This window comes from Anomaloglossus baeobatrachus, chromosome 5 (assembly GCF_048569485.1).
Source record: "Anomaloglossus baeobatrachus isolate aAnoBae1 chromosome 5, aAnoBae1.hap1, whole genome shotgun sequence".
NCBI classification, from domain to species: domain Eukaryota; kingdom Metazoa; phylum Chordata; class Amphibia; order Anura; family Aromobatidae; genus Anomaloglossus; species Anomaloglossus baeobatrachus.
In genome coordinates, this window is record NC_134357.1 from 226,476,782 (window position 1) to 226,497,995 (window position 21,214).

Below are 21,214 nucleotides of genomic sequence, written 5' to 3' on the forward strand. Positions count from 1 at the left end.
TTTGGGAAGATTGACAATCCACCCGAATTGGGCTAGGGTGGCGAGAGTGAGCGAAACACTCCGCTGACAGTCTGCGCTGGATGTACCCTTGACCAGAAGGTCGTCCAGATAAGGAAGCACTGCTAACCCCTGGAGGTGCAGGACCGCAATCACTGCCGCCATGACCTTGGTGAATACCAGAGGGGCCGTGGCTAACCCGAAGGGGAGAGCCACGAATTGGAAATGATCCTCTATCTATCGCAAAACGTAACCAACGCTGATGTGACACTGCGATTGGCACATGTAGATAGGCATCTCTGATGTCGATGGACGCCAGGAACTCCCCTTGGGTCATAGAGGCAATGACTGATCGCAGAGACTCCATGCGAAAATGCCGCACCTGGACATGCTTGTTGAGAAGCTTGAGATCCAGGATGGGCCGGAAGGTACCGTCCTTTTTTGGAACTAGGAAGAGATTTGAGTAAAAACCTCTGAACCGTTCCTGAGCGGGAACTGGGACAATCACTCCGTTTGCCTCCAAGGACGGCCACGGCCTGCGAGAAGGCGGCGGCCTTGGAGCAGGGGGGAGTAGAGAGAAAAAATCTGTTTGGAGGGCTGGAAGAGAATTCTATCCTGTAGCCGTGAGATATGATGTCTCTCACCCACTGATCGGAGACCTGCTTTAACCAAGCGTCGCCAAAGTGGGAGAGCCTGCCACCGACTAAGGACGTGGCTGGAGCGGGCCGAGAGTCATGAGGAAGCTGCCTTAGTGGCAGAACTTCCTGCGGTCTTCTGCGGACGCGCTTTTGGGCGCCAGTTGGATTTCTGATCCTTGGCTGAGTTAGCGGACGAGGCGGAAGGCTTACAGGATGACCAGTTGGAGGAACGAAAGGAACGAAACCTCGATTGATTCCTACCCTGGGCGGGTTTCCTGGTCTTGGTTTGTGGCATGGAAGTACTCTTCCCGCCAGTAGCTTCTTTAATGATTTCATCCAGCTGTTCACCAAACAGCCGTGAACCAGCAAAAGGGAGCCCAGCAAGAAACTTCTTGGAAGAAGCATCTGCCTTCCACTCTCGAAGCCACAAAATCCTTCGGATAACAAGAGAATTAGCTGAAGCTACCGCAGTGCGGTGAGCAGCCTCTAGCATGGCAGACATGGCATAAGATGAAAAGGCTGAAGCCTGAGCAGTTAAGGTAACCATCTCAGGCATAGATTCCTTGGTGAGGGAATGCATCTCCTCTAGAGAAGCAGAGATGGCTTTGAGAGCCCACACTGCTGCAAAAGTCGGGGAAAACGCGGCCCCCGCAGCTTCGTACACAGATTTGGCCAGAAGGTCAATCTGACGGTCAGTGGAATCCTTAAGTGAGGTGCCGTCAGCCACCGACACAACGGTCCGGGCTGATAGCCTAGACACCGGAGGGTCTACCTTTGGGGAGTGAGACCACTCCTTGACCACCTCAGGTTGAAATGGAAACTGGTCATCAGAACCACGCTTTGGAAAGCGTTTGTCAGGGCAGGCCCTGGGTTTGGTCACAGCGGTCTGAAAACTGGAGTGGTTAAAGAACACACTCTTCACTCTCTTAGGCGAGGTAAACTGATGTTTTTCTGCCAAAGAGAGTTGCTCCTCTGATACTGTCGGATTGAGATCCAGCACAGAATTAATAGAAGCAATCAAATCACTAAGATCTGAGTCACCCTCAGAGAAATCGATGGGATACATAGCCTCCGAGCCCCCAGTGAGGGCATCCTCCTCATCTTGAGAGTCAGCTCTTGAGACAGAGCCGTGGGATGGGGAGGGGGAGGAAACCCTGCGCCTTCTCTTAGAAGGACGGGGTCTGGGATCAGATGATGAATCCTCCGTGAGCTCTGATGGACGGAGGTCAGAGGATAGGAGTCCTCTGTCAAGATTATTAGAGGCACCCTGAGAGGGGGGCTGATGCATATTCATCAAAGTCCTGGACAAAAGTCCCATGGACTCAGCAAATGACTGGGAGATAGACCTAGAAAAGAACTCTACCCAGGCCGGGGGTTCAATCACAGGTGCAGCAGCAGCCTGAGAGACCACTGGGGGTGAGACTCCGGGCTATGGCACCGCCAAGTTAGAGCAACCATCACAGTCTGGATAAATGCTCGGCTCAGTCAGCAGGAGCTTACATGCAGTGCATGCAGAATAAAGCTTTGGAGCCTTGCTCCTTGTGTGAGACATGCTGCTGGAGTGGGGGCTTTGCAGAGAATGAACCCCAGGGAGGTTCCTATAAAAGAGGGAACTGGAGGGCTATAGAGACCTGCCGGGAAGGAGGGACGCCCCAGCAGTGGGGAGTGTCCCTCCCCTGTGTAGAACGGCCGCCGGGAGGAGCCGAACCTGTCCCTCTGCATGAGTGACATGCGAGGGCAGGAAAACGAAACTAGGCCTCCGGCGAAGCCGGGGCCTAAATTTAAGCGGAGAGGCCGACAAGCAGGCACCATCGGCGCGGTTCTCAGGCAAAAGCTCGAGAACCCGCCGGAAAAGTTAAAAACAATCACATACAGCATACTCTCCCCTTACAATAAAGAACCGGGACCCCCAACATAAACGTCTCAGGTACTTAGCTGCTGAGACGCAGGGCCATGTCCCTGGGGATGAGTGCTCCGGTCCAACAGAATCCTCAAGGGGCTGTGGATGGAGACCGGACTCCTGCCAGGCATGGAGACCGTGCTGGCTCCCACTTCAAGCCAGAGCCCAGAAGGGATGGTGAAGGAGCGCGGCATGTAAGGCTTCAGCCTTGTAAATCAACCTTAACAACACCGCCGACAGTGGGGTGAGAAGGGACATGCCGGGAGTCCAGACATGGACCCGCTTTTCTTCAAACTCTTTCCAAAAGTCAAACAATCAGATGAGAATGCATGTGTGGATGTATGACCTCCTGAACACAAAGCGATAAACTGGCTAGGACTGACTACCAGGGGGTGTATAAGCTCAGAGGGAGGAGCTACACTTTTAAGTGTAGTACTTTGTGTGTCCTCCGGAGGCAGAAGCTAAACACCCATGGTCTGGGTCTCCCAAAGGAACGATAAAGAAAACAAGAACAATTTTAAGAGATTCTGTTAGCAGAATCAGTGTAGCATAATGAAAGGGCAGAGATCCTGATTCCAGTCGTGTCTAACTCAGCTGCTTAGTGTAGTTTTGATCAAATCATTGATTAATCAGAATTTCCTTGCAAGATTGCAGCATGCAGACAGCAGGATGGATTCAAGTTTCCAATGCCAAAGAAAGCAAATTTCTCTAGCTTATCACCGAGATACCACCAAGTTCCAATGTAGACAGAGCGCTGTTTTCAGCATTTGCTATATCATCTCTCCTCCACACATACTGCTGATCCAGAGGCATGACAAGCTTCTTAATGCTGAACAGGACCTCAATAGTTCCATACCTTATTCTTATGGTTTTATCATATTGGAGACAACATTTCTTGTGTTTTTGGGTCAGTAGACATATACGTCCTAGAGTTCGGGCATGGAGTTCAGCGTTTAGTATGCGTCTTACTGTGTACACTGAAAACGAATACTTTGTGTTATGAAATCTTGCTGCAGGCCCAGTCACACTAGAGTTTGACCACCTGCCTCTTGAATCTGGCGGCATCCTCATTGTGCCATTGTCTTGGTAGTTTCTGTAAGGCTATGCGCACACGTTGCATTTTTTTGACGCTGCGTTTTTGGCCGCTAAAAACGCACAAAAACGTACCCACAGCAAAAAAAAAAAACACGGCAAAAAACGCATGCGTTTTTACCGCAATTTGGTGCGTTTTTTGCTGCGTTTTTGATCTCTGCGTTTTTCCAATGCATTGCATGGGGGGAAAACGCAGAAAAACGCAGGAAAGAATTGACATGTCCATTTTTTTTTTAAGCTCAAAAACGCAGCTTCAAAAAAAAAAAAAAAAAAAAAAAAGTTTTGTGCGGACAGCAAAAATGAAAACTCAGACTTTGCAGGGGAAGCAAAGTCATGCAGTTTTGAGGCCAAAAACGCACCCGAAAAACGCGCAAAAACGCACTGTGTGCACATAGCCTAAGTTTGTACTTCTGAATAATGCTTCCAACTGTATCTCTAGAAGCAGTCAATGCCTTTTCTTTTTGTAGCAGATTCCTTGTTTCAGTACGGCAAGGCAATGATCACTAACATTTTGGACCACTCTCTTGACAAACCAGGAATATAAGTGACATGCAGCTCATGGACAATGAAGAATGGGCAAAGATTCCTAAAGAATGCTACCAGAAGCTGGTGCTTGACTATGCATCAGACTGTATCAGGCCATAACAGTTAAAGGTGCTCTTCTGAGCACTAAAAACAGGTGTCATCATAGAGTGGGTGAATAATTCAGAGACTGCAGTAGTTAATAGCAGTGTTTGGAGAAAACAATCGTTATATTAGTTCTTTTGAGCCAATTAAATTGTTTGTTTCATTGGTTTATTACAACCCCCATTGCAAAATAAAAGATACAGGTCTCAATTTGTGATTATAAAAGTTTGACCACAGCATTCTAAAGGCCACGTCTCACTAAGCGACATCGCTAGCGACGTTGCTGCTGAGTCACAGTTTTTGTGATGCAACAGCAATTTTGCTAGCGATGTCGCTGTGTGTGACATCCAGCAACGACCTGGCCCCTGCTGTGAAGTCGCCGGTCGTTACTGAATGTCCTGGACCATTTTTTGGTCGTTGCTCTCCCGCTGTGAAGCACACATCGCTGTGTTTGACAGCGGGAGCCAACAATCTGAATGTGCAGGAAGCCGGCTTCTGGCAGCCTGCGGTAAAGCTGGTAACCAAGGTACATATCAGGTATAAAAGCAAGGCACTTTGCTTAGTAACCCGATGTGTACCATGGTTACGTGTGCAGGGAGCCGGCTTCTGGCAGCTGCGGACACTGGTAACCAAAAGGTACATATCGGGTATCCAAGCAAAGAGCTTTGCTTAGTAACCCGATGTGTACCATGGTCACAAAGCACAGCGTCGTTACACAGGTCACTGGTGGCTGATCTCTGATCGCTGTGGAGAGCTGCCTGATTGACAGCTCACCAGCGACCATGTAGCGACGCACAAACGATCCCTGCCAGTTCAGATCGCTGGTGGGATCGCTGGTTGCGTCGCTTAGTGTGACGGTACCCTAAAGCCGGCAGTAGAACAACACTGACCTTTAATATCAATCAGCTGATCTTCACTCAATGGTTGATTAGTTACTGGATCGGTCCCATTTTCAGCCAGATATTTCTCAATGAGACGTCTATCAAAGACATGACCAGATAGTGGGGAGATACAAGGACGGTCTGTAACCTCATTACTGACTGTAAGGCAAGATGAAAAAAAGAGAAAAAAATAAATAAATTGATTATTACATATATTTATACATACACACCCGGCTATGACTCAGGAAGTAGGATTCAAAGCAGTCAATTAAATAGCCCATCTATACTTGAAACACCTAATTTCATTATTTCCTTACATCCAATTATATCCAATATGTACAGGTGCATCTCAAATAAAATATAAAAAAAAAATAATTTACTTCAGTAATTCAATATAAAAAGGAAACACATATTATATAGAGTCATTACACACAGAGTGATCTATTTCACGTGATTATTTCTGTTTGTTGATGATTATGGCTTACAGCCAATGAAAACCAAAAGTCATCTCAGGAAATTAGAATATTATATAAGACGATATGGAAAGATGATTTTAAACTCAGAAATGTTGGCTACTGAAAAGTCTGTACAGTAAATGCACGGAATACTTGGTCGGGGCTCCTTTTGCAGTAATTACTGCATCATTGCGGCGTGGCATGGAGGTGATCAGCCTGTGGCACTGCTGAGGTGTTATGGAAGCTTAGGTTGCTTTGATAGCAGCCTTCAGCTCGTCTGCATTGTTGGGTCTGGTGTCTCATCTTCCTCTTGACAATACCCCATAGATTCCTTAGGTCAGGCGAGTTTGCTGGCCAATCAAGCTCAGTGATGCTGTGGTTATTAAACCAGGTATTTGTACTTTTGACAGTGTGGACAGGGGCCAAGCCCTGCTGGAAAATGAAATTTCTATCTTCAAAAAGCTTTGTCAGCAGAGGGCAGCATGAAGTGCTCTAAAATTTCCTGGTAGATGGCTACGCTGACTCTGGTCTTGATAAAACACAGTGGACCTACACCAGCAGATGACATGGCTCCCCAAACCATCACTGATTGTGGAGACTTCACACTAGACCTCAAGCAGCTTGGATTGTGGCCTATCCACTCTTCCTCCAGACTCTGGGACCACGATTTCCAAATGAAATGCAACATTTACTTTCATCTGAAAACAACACTTTGGACAACTGAGCAACAGTCCAGTTCTTTTTCTCCTTGGCCCAGGTAAGACGCTTCTGGCATTGTCTATTGGTCATGAGTGGCTTGACACAAGGAATGCGCACTTGTAGCCCATGTCCTGTATGTGGTGGCTCTTGAAGCACTGACTCTAGCAGCAGTCCACTCCTTGTGAATCACCCCCAAATATTTGAATGGCCTTTTCTTAACAATCCCATCAAGGCTGCGGTTATCCCGGTTGTTTGTGCACCTTTTTCTACCACACTTTTTCCTTCCACTCAACTTTCCATTAATATGCTTGGATACAGAAACTCAGTGAACAGCCAACTTTAGCAATGACCTTTTGTGGCTTACCCTCCTTGTGGAGTGTGTCAATGACTGCCTTCTGGACATCTGTCAAGCCAGCAGTTTTCCTCATGATTGTGTAGCCCACTGAAATAGTCTAAGAGGATCATTTTAAACCCTTGAGAAGCCTTTGCTGGGGTTTGTGGTAATTATAATTTTCTGAGATAATGACTTTTGGGTTTTCATTGGCTGTAAGCCATAAGCATCAACATTAACAGAAATAAACACTTGAAATATATAGTCATTAAAAACAGAATTAACATGTGCTTCCCTTTTTGTATTGAATTACTGAAATAAATTAAACTTTTTGATGATATTCTAATTTATTGAGATGCGCCTGTATCTCTAAAGAGTTTGAAACCTTTAGGTTCTCCTGCAGTTAAAGTACTTTTTTCTGGGTTTTTTGTGTGCAAAATATTTGAGCATTTAAGGCGAATCTGGCTCCAGGTTTTTAACACCTAATCTGAGAGCAGCATAACGTATGGGCAGAGATCCCGATACCAGCAGTGTGTCACTTACGGAGCTGCTTAGTGTAGTTTTGATAACAATCACTGTTAATCAGCAGTAGATCATCATTAGAGGACTACTGCAGGTAGTCCAGCATACTCATTAGCTCTGTGTAACTGCTAGATCTGCAGCAGAGGAAACATTGATTTTATCAAAAAGGAAAGCAAACAGCTCAGTAAGTAACATCGCTGGAATCAGGGTCTCTGTCTCTACATACTGCTCTCAGATGGAGGAGCAAACACCTGGTGACATATTCCCTGTAACTGCCCAAGCAAAGTGGATGTGTTTTCATGAAAACTCCTGCCCACTTTTGAAAAAAAGACCATTAAACAGAGTACCTGGCCAATAGGAGCTACACCACAGATTCTGGAAGTTTGTCTTCTTCTGTGCCACTCTATTGCAAAATTATTACTTAACACCCCCCCTTGGTCTTGCGTTGCATCCGCCACGCGGCGCATCAGTTGTTTTGTCGCTGACCGTCAGTGACAGTTGGGTGGAGGGAACGCTGAATGTAGTGTTTTTTGTTGCTCTAAAAAAAACGCACTCCGCAGGATTCCGTTGGGATCTGTTACGAGGCATAATGATTGTCTATGGGGGCAGATTCCGCCGCAATGAACTAAGCGGCGGAATCCGCCGACGGATTCAGTCACGTTCTACTGCGCATGCTCAGCATGTCCAGCAGAACGATCTAAATCGTTTAAAATCACTCCTGGTCTCCCCCCTCATACTCACCGATCACCGGCATGGCTGTCACACTGCTCTGGCGGCTTCTCCTCTTTTGAAAATGCAGGCCGCTCATTATTCTATTTAGTATTCACTGCTTCCCATGCCCACCAGCGCCTATGATTGCTTGCAGTCAGACACCCCCCCACGCTGAGTGACAGCTGTCTCACTGAAACCAATCACAGCCGCCGGTGGGCGGGTCTATATCGTGCAGTACAATAATAAAAAAAAAATAAAAAAAAACGGCATGCGGTCCCCCCCAATTTTGATACCAGCCAAGGTAAAGCCACACGGCTAAAGGCTACTATATACTCAGGATGGGGAGCACCACGTTATGGGGAGCCCCCAGCCTAAAAATATCAACCAGCAGCCGCCCGGAATTGCCGCATCCATTAGATGCGACAGTCCCAGGACTCTACCCGGCTCATCCCGAATGGCCCTGGTGCGGTGGCAATCGGAGTAATAAGGAGTTAATGGCAGCAGCCCATAGCTGCCATTAAGTCCTAGGTTAATCATGGCAGGCGTCTATGAGACACTCACAATGATTAACCTGTAAGTGAAAGTAAATAAACACATACACCCGAAAAAATACTTTATTTGGAATAAAAGATAAAAACACCCTCTTTCACCACTTTATTAATCCCCAAATACCCCTCTAGGTCCGGCGTATTCCACATGAGGTCCCGCTACGCATCCAGCTTAGCTACATGAAGCTGACAGGAGCGGCCATAGAACACTGCCGATCCTGTGAGTTCCAGGCAGCAACTGAAGGGAGTCACGCTGTCAGCGGGGACGACACTGAGGTAGTGTGTGCGGTGATGATGGAAGCGGTAGTGCCGGTGTGTGCACGGTGATTAGGAGTGCGGTAGTGCCTGCGTGTGTGCGGTGATGATGGGTGCGGTAGTGCCGGGGTGTGCGGTGATGAAGGGGGTGGTAGTGCCGGTATGTGCGGGGATGATAGGTGCAGTAGTGCTTGGGTGTGTGCGGGGATGATCAGTGCAGTAGTGCCTGGGTGTTATGATCCGGAACCATGGAAGATCACCACAAATCATTGGCAAAAAGGTGACAAGAGCATTGGCAACTAATCTGGCCGCCATCCCCTTACTAACAAACACAACTAGAAGTAGCCGAGGGGTGAACTAACATCCTGTGCACCGCAACCCAGCCGGAGAACTAACTATCCTAAAAGGTAGGAAAGATGAATAACTCTCTGCCTCAGAAAATAGACAAGAATAGCAAGCCCCCCACATTCAAAGACTGCGGTGATATAGGAAAAACACAATACACAGGTAGATGACAGGATTAGCAAAAGGTGAGGCCCCCGCTGACTAAAATAGGAAAGGACAGGAAAGGGACTGATGGTAGCCAGAGAAAAACCCTGCAAAATACCAACTTCCTGATAGTACAAAAAGGCCCTCAGATCGCTCGATCTGAACTCCGTCCTATACCAGGTGCCCTTGTCATACCAATGAACAGAAAACAAGAATTATAACAAATTCAACAAGCCATAAACACATAGACCAAAAGGAGCTATACTCCACACAGAACTGCAGGGAGTTCCTCAACAATCCACTGAGGGGGGAAAATCCCTGGAAGGAAAAACTGAAACCAACCACAACAAATGACAAACCCAGAAAAGCAAAAGAACCAGGCAATAAATAAAGAGCAAGAACTTATCTGGAGTGGATGTGATGTAGAGCAGGATTAAGCAGGCTAGAGATAAAAAGAACAACTGACATCTGGCAAAAGCCTGCAATCAGACCAGGACTTAAATAAGCAGAGAGTTAGGAAAGGAAACACCCACTGCACAACCCACCTGGTCTCTGTCCAAACCCTTCCTGGCCACCAGAGGGAGCCTCCCAGCAGCCAAGACATAACCAACATTCACAACACCTGGGTGTTTGTGCAGTGATGATGATGAGTGCGGTAGTGCCGGAGTTGTGCAGTGATGATGATGATGATGATGAGTGTGGTAGTGCCAGGATGTGTGCAGTGATGATGATGAGTGCGGTAGTGCCGGGGTGTGTGCAGTGATGATGATGACAATGAGTGCGGTAGTGCCGGGCTGTGCGGTGATGATGGGGGCTCGCTCGCTCTCGGCTTAACGCAACGTGTTAATTCACAGGAATCCGTTCCCTTTATATCACACTATTTACAACGCATCCGTCACATAACGCATTGTGACGGATGCCGTTAAATGCAAGTGTGAAAGTAGCCTAACTCGCGTTGCATCACCTGGCACGGACTCACACTCTCCTCACAGGAGCGGGTTAGTTGCATGCATCTATGCAACCGACTAGCTCCTGTGAGGAGAGTGAGAGTTTGTGCCGGGTGATGCCACGCAAGACTCATAAGTGTGACGCCAGTCTTAGTTTAAGGAAACAATAGCACAAACACAGATAAAGAAGCATAGTTCCATTTTGTTTTTAACCCCTACATCCTGCAGTCCTCAGCTTACATAGCAAAAAGCTGCTGACAGATTCCCCTTACGTGAGGGATCAAAGCTTTTCTGTGCTTAAAAACCAAAAGCATAAACCCCCTGCTGGTTTCAAATCTGCACAGAAAAAAAAAAAAAAAGTATAAAACAAAAAGGGAAGACTCAAAAACAGCAATAATCAGAAGATTATTATTATGGTGTAGTATGGCGTGGAGAACTGCAGAAAATGGACAGAAAGGCAGCAAAGCTTTAGGATTAGCAGAATTTCAAGGCTATATTCGAGCCTGCAGTTTATAATTGGATAACAATCATGTGTGATTGGACGAGCAATTAAGGCCCCGTCACACTAAGCAACATCGCTGCTAACGAACAACTTTTGTGACGTTGCTAGCGATCTTGCTGTGTGTGACATCCAGCAACAACCTGGCCCCTGCTGTGAGGTCGTTGGTTGTTGCTGAATGTCCTGGGCCATTTTTTAGTTGTTGCTGTCCCGCTGTGAAGCACAGATCGCTGTGTGTGACAGCGAGACAGCAACAACTAAATGTGCAGGCAGCAGGAGCCGGCTTCTGTGGAGGCTGGTAACCACAGTAAACATCGGGTAACCAAGAAGCCCTGTCCTTGGTTACCCGATATTTACCTTTGTTACCAGCCTCCGCCGCTCTCACTGTCAGTGCCGGCTCCTGCTCTGTGCACATGTAGCTGCAGGACACATCGGGTTAATTAACCCGATGTGTGCTGTAACTAGGAGAGCAAGGAGCCAGCGCTAAGCGGTATGCGCTGCTCCCTGCCCTGTGCACATTTAGCTGCAGCACACATCGGGTAATTAACCCCATGTGTGCTGTAGCTAGGAGAGCAGGGAGCCAGCGCTAAGCGGTGTGCGCTGCTCCCTGCTCTGTGCACATTTAGCTGCAGCACACATCAGGTAATTAACCCGATGTGTGCTGTAACTAGGAGAGCAGGGAGCCAGCGCTCAGTGTGCGCTGCTCCCTGCTCTCTGCACGTGTAGCTGCGTGAGCTGGTAACCAAGGTAAATATCGGGTTGGTTACCCGATATTTACCTTAGTTACCAAGCGCAGCATCTTCCACGCGGCGCTGGGGGCTGGTCACTGGTTGCTGGTGAGCTCACCAGCAACTCGTGTAGCCACGCTCCAGCGATCCCTGCCAGGTCAGGTTGCTGGTGGGATCGCTGGAGCGTCGCAGTGTGACATCTCACCAGCAACCTCCTAGCAACTTACCAGCGATCCCTATCGTTGTTGGGATCGCTGGTAAGTTGTTTAGTGTGACTGGACCTTTAGGCTACATTCACAAGTCGTGTTTTGGCTGTCTTTTTTTTCTGTAACAAAACTTGTTCTCTTGGAGCTAAAAATGCACTTTTGTGCTTCATTTTTGGCCTTTGTCTCCAGTACATTTAAATAAAGTTTCATTCAACACAAAAGCAGCAAAAACACAGCAAAAATAAAAAAAAGCAGCTGCATTTTTTCACTCTCATTGCCTTCAATGGTGTAAAAAAGCAGCAAACCGCTGACCAAATTGACATGCTGCTTCTTTTAAAAACGCAAGCTTTCCATTTCAGTGGTGAAAAAAAAAAAAAAAACGTGTGTGTGTTTTCTGAAATATCATAGGCTATGCTGGTACTGTAAAAATAGTAACCTCACCTCACCAGCAGCCCATAACCCCTGGACAAAGCATTTCATTTCGAAACGCGAGTCATTAGTGGTGCGCTCCGGGACTTATACACTACACTGCAATCCTGTGTCCTGCACTGGGTTTGCTATATTGGGCACTGATTGTTTTCTTGCTCAACGTACGTTATGCATAGTATACCACTATGTTTGTTCTCTTCTGTAGTTGGTCTTCTACTCGTTTTTTATAGCATTTTTGGCCTATATTTCTATTAGATTATTTACCTATATATTTCATGTGATACAAGTATACGCACCTTGGCTTGATTGAATGGTGCATCTCTCTAGAGCAGAAGTCTCAAACACGCAGCCCACATACAGCCCCTCAGGCTGCTTCGCACAGACCGCAGGCCCGTGCCCCGTTGACTATCACGGCCGATGCAGGGGCCGCAGCCACTGTGTGCTCTTTATGTCAGATGAATGTTTTGCCGGCGCTGCGCTCTCAAAGTCCAACGCTCTGTGCACAACTATTCCTCCAATGGAAACTGCCTGACCTCAGCTGCTTACCTCTGATTGGCGGACGGCTACGGCTGCATTGGAAACGTTGTGCACAGAGAGCTTGACTCTGCGCACACAGCGCCGGCAAAACATTCTTCAGACATAAATCGCTGACGGGGACTGCGGCCCCTGCACCGGCCACGATCGTCACCGGAGGCACGGGCCTGCAGACAGCGAGAAGCAGAGACGAGGCAGCCGAGGGAACGCAGGACAGGTGAGAATGGTGGTTTTTTTTCTTTGTGTGTATGTGAAGGACAGCACATTAACCCCTTAGCGACCTATAACGTACTGGGTACGTCATGGCTCCCTGGTACTTAAGGACCCATGACGTACCCAGTGCGTCATGGCGGAATCGCAGCCCCGGTGGCTGTGATCGCTTTGCAAATACCTTAGATTCGGGGAGGAGGGGACCTCTGTCTGACCTCAGGAGGGGTGGTGTCTCCTCCCCGGACCGATGGAGACCGTGATTGGCCGAGCGGCGTTCGTCAGCCAATCACAGCCACTGTAATGTTTTAGCCATTGAAAATGGCTGAAACATTGAAATCCAGCTATAATCAGTGCAGCTATAGCACTGATCATTGGCTGGAGCTGGGTGACCTCTGTTTCACCCGCCCCCAGCTCTGATTGGAGAGACTGGCCTTGTGACCGATCTCTCCAATCACTGTGGATCTGGGGCCAGAGACCGCTCCCCTCAGCTTCACTCCGGCGTCTGTGGAAGCTGAGGAGTGCAATCGGTAAGTTATAGCACCACTGCCCCCTTTCAGCCGGCGCCACATTACTATAGGATAGCGACAAGGTGGGCATATTACTATAGGATGGGGACAAGGTGAGCACATTACTATAGGATGGGGACAAAGTGAGCACATTACTATAGGATGGGGACAAATCTGGAGACATTACTAAAAGATGGGGACATTACAAGGATGGGCACATTACTACAGAATAGGGACAAGGCTGGGGGCATTACTAAAGGATGGGGACAAGGCTGGGCACATTACTAAAGGATAGGGACATTACTATAGAATAGGGACAAGGTGGGCACAGTACTACAGGATAGGGACATTACTACAAGGGGACAAGGATAGGAAACATTACTATAGGATAGGGATAATGCTGGGGACATTACTATAGGATGGATGGGGACATTACTATAGGATGGGGACAAGGATAGGCACATTACTGTAGGATGGGCACATTACTATACAATGGGACAACTATAGGATTATTTTTTCCCTCTGTGCGGCCCATACACCCAGACGAGTTTGAGACCCCTGCTCTAGAGTATTTCACTTTACCCTTTTCTCGCTGATTCACTGAATGTGATAAGCTATTACTATTTTACACAACTTATATTGTTTTTTGATTCAGCAGTGTTTACTTATTTAGATGTACATGTTTAGGCTTTACCAGTGAACTATTGCCCAAAACTCCTTGCAAACTTCTGTATTGTCCCTTTTAGAATTTTGTATGTCCTCTGTTTTAAAGGGAAGGTGTCGCCGGTTTTTTATTTTTGTATTAAAAATAGTGATTATGAAATCAAGTATTTCTAATACAAAATGAAAATCGCAGCTTATTTAGTTTTTATGTAATTTTTATTTTACTGGAGGCACTGGGGGCTGCCATGCTGGATTTGTCTTGTGTGTAACGACAGTAACTCCTTCCTTTATGGCAGCCCCTGTGCATAGACTCTGATAGTCGGGCTCCGACCCCTTGACATAAGTTAAAGTGGGCGTCTGCTGTGACGTGGACGCGCCCCCTGGGCTGTCCAGAACACAAGAGGGAGGAGTTCAGCGCCATTATTGTGGAGCTCACAGCGTGTGCTGTTTGCTCCACTTTACCCCTGTCAACCGCCGGGATGTGTGAGTACGGGCCGCTTCACCTCCCCTCCCCTCCTTACTGTCTCCGATGACATCCCATCCCTCCGTTCTCCCCAGCCCCTGCTCTGCCCCAGCTACTGCCGCCGCCGTTACCGTCTCCAATGACACCCCCCTCCCTCCGTTCTCCCAAGTCCCCGCTCTGCCCGCTGCCGCAGCTCCCCCAGCTCTGCCCGCCGCTGCTGTGTGTGTGTGTGTGTGTGTGTGTGTGTGTGTGCGATTGTACAGGTATGTGCGATATCGTGAGTGTATGCGATCAGATGTGTGAGTGTATGCGATCAGATGTGTGAGTGTATGCGATCAGATGTGTGAGTGTATGCGATCAGATGTGTGAGTGTATGCGATCAGATGTGTGAGTGTATGCGATCAGATGTGTGAGTGTATGCGATCAGATGTGTGAGTGTATGCGATCAGATGTGTGAGTGTATGCGATCAGATGTGTGAGTGTATGCGATCAGATGTGTGAAATGTCGGCCGGACGCAGGGGAGGATGGCATGCAGCACTGCTGCCTGGAGCGCCCACCGGAGGTCACAGGGAGGAATGATGTGAAAGGTGTGTGTGTGTGTGTGGCACAAGGTCCCCATCAGGGGTGATTGTGTGTGTGTGTGCGTGTGCGTGTGTGTGCGTGCGTGCCACTGCATGTGAGTACCTGTGTGTGTACCGGTGATACTGTCTGCAGGGCTGTGTATCTAATCCTATCCTTTGTGATTCTGTCTGCTGAGCTGTGTATCTAATCCTCTCCTGTTAAAAAAAAACAGTTAAAAGACACTCAAATTCCTGAACAAATGAACCTCAAAGTGGCTTCAGAACAGAAATTAATAGGATGATTCTTTCAGGCATTTTAGAAGTGCTTTTCCAGGTGTATTTACAGCTTGACCTGCTCAAAAAAAACGTGCACATAGTATGAGATACCATGACAAGCTGGCCCACAAAAAATTATTTTGTCCACTGTTATGTAAAATCCAATAATTCACTGAATGAATGTAATTGAAAAACCCTTGTCAGGATTGTAACTAAACACTAATATATATATATATATATATATATATATATTAGATAGATAGATAGATATCTGAATAGGTGTGTGTATGTATGTGTGTATGTCCGGGATTGGCATCTGCACCGTCGCAGCTACAGCCACAAAATTTTGGCCCACTCACACTTCTGGACCCAGAGAGCGTCATAGGCTACGTTTTGAGGGGAAATCTTAACCCCACTCTTTACAAGTTAATCGCCAAAAAACCTGCCTCCATTAAAGCGAATGGAGCTGGGAGCCACAGTGCAGCCAGAACTTCAGAAGAATGCGCAGCCACGCCCTTATATGGAATGTTGGCGTGTCACAATGCAGCCAGGGAAAGAGACAGACAGACAGACCGGGAGGGAAAGAGACAGACAGACAGACCGGGAGGGAAAGAGACAGACAGACAGACCGGGAGGGAAAGAGACAGACAGACAGACCGGGAGGGAAAGAGAGACAGACAGACAGACCGGGAGGGAAAGAGAGACAGACAGACAGACCGGGAGGGAAAGCGAGACAGACAGACAGACCGGGAGGGAAAGCGAGACAGACAGACAGACCGGGAGGGAAAGCGAGACAGACAGACAGACCGGGAGGGAAAGAGACAGACAGACAGACAGACCGGGAGGGAAAGAGACAGACAGACAGACCGGGAGGGAAAGAGAGACAGACAGACAGACCGGGAGGGAAAGAGAGACAGACAGACAGACCGGGAGGGAAAGAGAGACAGACAGACAGACCGGGAGGGAAAGAGAGACAGACAGACAGACCGGGAGGGAAAGAGACAGACAGACCGGGAGGGAAAGAGACAGACAGACCGGGAGGGAAAGAGACAGACAGACCGGGAGGGAAAGAGACAGACAGACCGGGAGGGAAAGAGAGACAGACAGACAGACCGGGAGGGAAAGAGAGACAGACAGACAGACCGGGAGGGAAAGAGAGACAGACAGACAGACCGGGAGGGAAAGAGAGACAGACAGACAGACAGACCGGGAGGGAAAGAGAGACAGACAGACAGACAGACCGGGAGGGAAAGAGAGACAGACAGACAGACAGACCGGGAGGGAAAGAGAGACAGACAGACAGACAGACCGGGAGGGAAAGAGAGACAGACAGACAGACAGACCGGGAGGGAAAGAGAGACAGACAGACAGACCGGGAGGGAAAGAGAGACAGACAGACAGACCGGGAGGGAAAGAGAGACAGACAGACAGACCGGGAGGGAAAGAGAGACAGACAGACAGACCGGGAGGGAAAGAGAGACAGACAGACAGACCGGGAGGGAAAGAGAGACAGACAGACAGACCGGGAGGGAAAGAGAGACAGACAGACAGACCGGGAGGGAAAGAGAGACAGACAGACAGACCGGGAGGGAAAGAGAGACAGACAGACAGACCGGGAGGGAAAGAGAGACAGACAGACAGACCGGGAGGGAAAGAGAGACAGACAGACAGACCGGGAGGGAAAGAGAGACAGACAGACAGACCGGGAGGGAAAGAGAGACAGACAGACAGACCGGGAGGGAAAGAGAGACAGACAGACAGACCGGGAGGGAAAGAGAGACAGACAGACAGACCGGGAGGGAAAGAGAGACAGACAGACAGACCGGGAGGGAAAGAGAGACAGACAGACAGACCGGGAGGGAAAGAGAGACAGACAGACAGACCGGGAGGGAAAGAGAGACAGACAGACAGACCGGGAGGGAAAGAGAGACAGACAGACAGACCGGGAGGGAAAGAGAGACAGACAGACAGACCGGGAGGGAAAGAGAGACAGACAGACAGACCGGGAGGGAAAGAGAGACAGACAGACAGACCGGGAGGGAAAGAGAGACAGACAGACAGACCGGGAGGGAAAGAGAGACAGACAGACAGACCGGGAGGGAAAGAGAGACAGACAGACAGACCGGGAGGGAAAGAGAGACAGACAGACAGACCGGGAGGGAAAGAGAGACAGACAGACAGACCGGGAGGGAAAAAGACAGACAGACAGACCGGGAGGGAAAGAGAGACAGACAGACAGACCGGGAGGGAAAGAGAGACAGACAGACAGACCGGGAGGGAAAGAGAGACAGACAGACAGACCGGGAGGGAAAGAGAGACAGACAGACAGACCGGGAGGGAAAGAGAGACAGACAGACAGACCGGGAGGGAAAAAGACAGACAGACAGACCGGGAGGGAAAAAGACAGACAGACAGACCGGGAGGGAAAAAGACAGACAGACAGACCGGGAGGGAAAAAGACAGACAGACAGACCGGGAGGGAAAGAGACAGACAGACAGACCGGGAGGGAAAGAGACAGACAGACAGACCGGGAGGGAAAGAGACAGACAGACAGACAGACCGGGAGGGAAAGAGACAGACAGACCGGGAGGGAAAGAGACAGACAGACCGGGAGGGAAAGAGACAGACAGACAGACCGGGATCTCCAGTGATCAGCTGCTGCCTCTGATTGGCCAGCAGCTGACATTGGAGCTCTGTACACAGCTACTGCAATCTGTGCAGCGCCTGGGAATCTGTCCTCCGATATAAACCACTGACTGTCCGGCACCAGCACAGGCAGCCATCAGCAAGGGGGCTGTGGGCCTGCAGGCCTCAAGCAGAATGAGGGGCCGCATGCAGCCTATGGGCAGAGTCTTTGAGACCACTGCACTATGGGATGTGTGGGAGAGTGAAAGGAAGGGGGGTGGGAACTCCACGCACTGTTGCCGCCGTGCTGGGCAGCAACATGAAGTCAGCTGTGTTGCCTGTGAACAAGGTACTGCCTTTGTCAATCTGACGTCACAGGAAGCAGCAAAATCACAGCAGGAGTGGTCACATGACCCTCAGAGCCTGGGAGAGAGGTGCTGACAACAGGGCAGGTGAGTAGTTGCTATCTACTTACCTGCCCCTATGTAGCCCAATAGTGAAATGACAAAAAAGGCAAAATAAGCCGGATAACCCCTTTAAAGTTGGGGGGGGGAGGATTTATTAGCCCATAATTTGATACTGATATACTCTGACGCATTTCTGGCAGCTTGCCCTTACTAAAACTCTGACTGTTTTTTAAACTTGATCCTGGATATATATTTTTTATTAATATGGAATAAAGCTTGAAGATTTTTAAAGATGTGCTGAATTTCCATTTTTCGTTTCTGGTTCTGGCAAGATGGCTGTTGGCATATATTTTAGCCAAGGGGAATGACTATAAGGCCAGTATAGCTTTTAAACTTTAACCGCAAAGACCGCATTTATTTAGTGTGGCCAAGAGGTGTTCCCAATTTATTGTGTCAAATGCCTTTTTAGCAACAAGCGTAAGGAATAAAATTGTATTTTTCCAATTAGACTTATTAAATTGAGAACTCTTCTTGTACCATCTGATGTCTGGTGACCTAAGATGATTATTATAGTGACATTTATTCCATGGTGCTTCACAGAAAGAGGCATACAGCGACAATTACAATGATAATGAACAATACAAGTCAGACTGGTAAAGGAGAGGACCCGGCGGTGAGGGCTCAGTCTACAAGGAATGGGTGAGGAAACAGAAGTTGAGGGTAGAGCTAGCTAGTCATGCGGTGGTACAGTGGACACTAACCATGATATACAAAGCCATCGACAACTAGAATCTTTGGGCAATGTGAAGCCAGTGAAGAGAATCGCAGAGAAAAGAGGTTGGGCAATAGTGTGGGGGATAAGTGGATTAGTTGGGAAGCAAAGCTTAGATTATAGCAGTGTGACAGTGTTAGAAGGGAGGCCAGAGAACAGGAGGTAGGAGTTGAGGCGAGAGAGATGATGAGGGCATGCACTAGTATTTTTACAATTCATGGTCAAGGAATGTACGGATCCGGGAAATATTTTAGTTTCCGTCGGCATGGGGTGGAAAGGGCTTGGATATGCAGCTTGTAGGGGAGAGAGCAGAGTCAAAGGTTTCTCCATGGCAACGAGCATGTAGTAATGGGGAGAGTAAGCAGCCTTTGACTTTAATGGCTAGGTCTGTTGGAGTGGTAGAGTGAGATGGAGGAAAGATGATGAATTCTGTTTTTGCCCATGCACAGTTTTAGAAATTGAGCAGAAAAGAAGAATGAAATAGCACAGAGACGACATTGTGCTATTTTGGTTGGTTAGGAGGTGATATCAGGTCCAGTGAGGTTCAAGTAGATCGGCGTATCATCAGCGTAGAGATGTTACTGAGTAAGTAATGGGACTCTATAAAGACAGACAGACAGACCGGGAGGGAAAAAGACAGACAGACAGACCGGGAGGGAAAGAGACAGACAGACCGGGAGGGAAAGAGACAGACAGACAGACCGGGAGGGAAAGAGACAGACAGACAGACCGGGAGGGAAAGAGACAGACAGACAGACCGGGAGGGAAAGAGACAGACAGACAGACCGGGAGGGAAAGAGACATAGACCGGGAAAGAGACAGACAGACGGAGAAAGAGACAGAGACAGTCAGAGACAGACAGACAAAGATAGAGAGATAGACAGAGAGATATATATACAGAGGGGGAGACAGACAGAGAATTGGAGAGAAACAGAGAGACAGTTACTATCCCGGGCGTAAATACATTCTATTTATACATTCTATCCCGGGAATGTTAATACAATCTATTTTGTTAACAGCAGTTATTAACCCGGGCGAAGCTGGGTAGTACAGCTAGTATATAAATATAATCACAACCCATTGAAACCATTGCAGATCAGTAGGGGACCATGTCCAGAGACCCCACTATGATATAACTATAAATAAGGGATAACGTACTGCTACCAAAATATAGATATAACCAATTGGTTTAGACCATTATCAACTCAGAAGTACAATATAACTCAAAGCAAATACAATCTACAAAATAACTAAAGATTAAACTCAAGAATCATTCATATAAAAAAAATAATAAGATTGAATGTTTTAACCAAACTGATAGGAATCAAAGTGTATGGGTAGCTCTGAGAGCTTGTTTAACTAGAGAAAAATACGTAATTACTTACCGGTAATGTGTTTTTTCTTAACCCATGACAGCACCACGAGAGAGAGGATCCGCCCTTCAAGGACAGGAACCCTCCAGAATAAAAAGGGGCGGCACCTCTCCCCGCATCAGTTGGTTACAGAGCATGAAAGGACCTCAGGAAGAAACAATGTTATAACATAGCCAGCACCAACATGAACCACGTGTAGCTAAAATACTGCCAATTTATCCACATGCAGGGAGGGAATAAGGGTGCTATCATGGGTTTAGAAAAAACACATTACCGGTAAGTAATTACGTATTTTTCCAGCACCACGAGAGAATTACAGAGAGCAAGGAATATTCTAAGGGGGGGGGAACTACAGATTACAGAACCGATCTCCCAAGGGGAAGTCAGTAAGGATAAGGCCAACCTATAGTGCTTATAGCAAGTGGAAAGTAAAGACCATGTGGCCCTGTGGCTTACAAGCTGCGCAATGGTGACATATGATCTTGCAGCCCAGGTGATGTCAGTGCCCTTGTGTAGTGAGCATCAGACCTGCAGGCACATACCTACCACAAGCCCAGTAGGCGAAGAATTGGCTTCTCTGGTCCACCCACCAAGTGGATTTAGAAGTTTAGAGCTCACAGCTATTACCCTGAAAGAAAACAAACCGGACCAGCCTCTTCTGCATACAAATATTCCATAAGGTAACTGCTAACGGCCAGGCAATGCCCCCTCCACGTTCTGATCTTTTGGACTAACAAAAAAAAAAAAAAAAAAAAAAAAAAAAAAAAAAAAAAAAAGGATGGAATACTCATCCCATTTGAATTATGAAAATCATGATTTACTATCAGGAGGCAAGGAGGGGCAGGATTCAGGATACCGTATCCTTGAAA

General features: G+C 47.9%; 1 protein-coding gene across 1 annotated transcript in view; it reads right to left on the minus strand.

The window, feature by feature from the left end:
- The window catches only part of PRPF19 (pre-mRNA processing factor 19), a 188,489-nt gene that overhangs the window by 155,305 nt on the left and 11,970 nt on the right, over positions 1–21,214 (minus strand). The window contains exon 2 of the mRNA XM_075347335.1: positions 5,145–5,294. Coding sequence (XP_075203450.1) covers positions 5,145–5,294 — 150 coding nt within the window. The remainder of the gene's footprint in view (positions 1–5,144; positions 5,295–21,214) is intronic.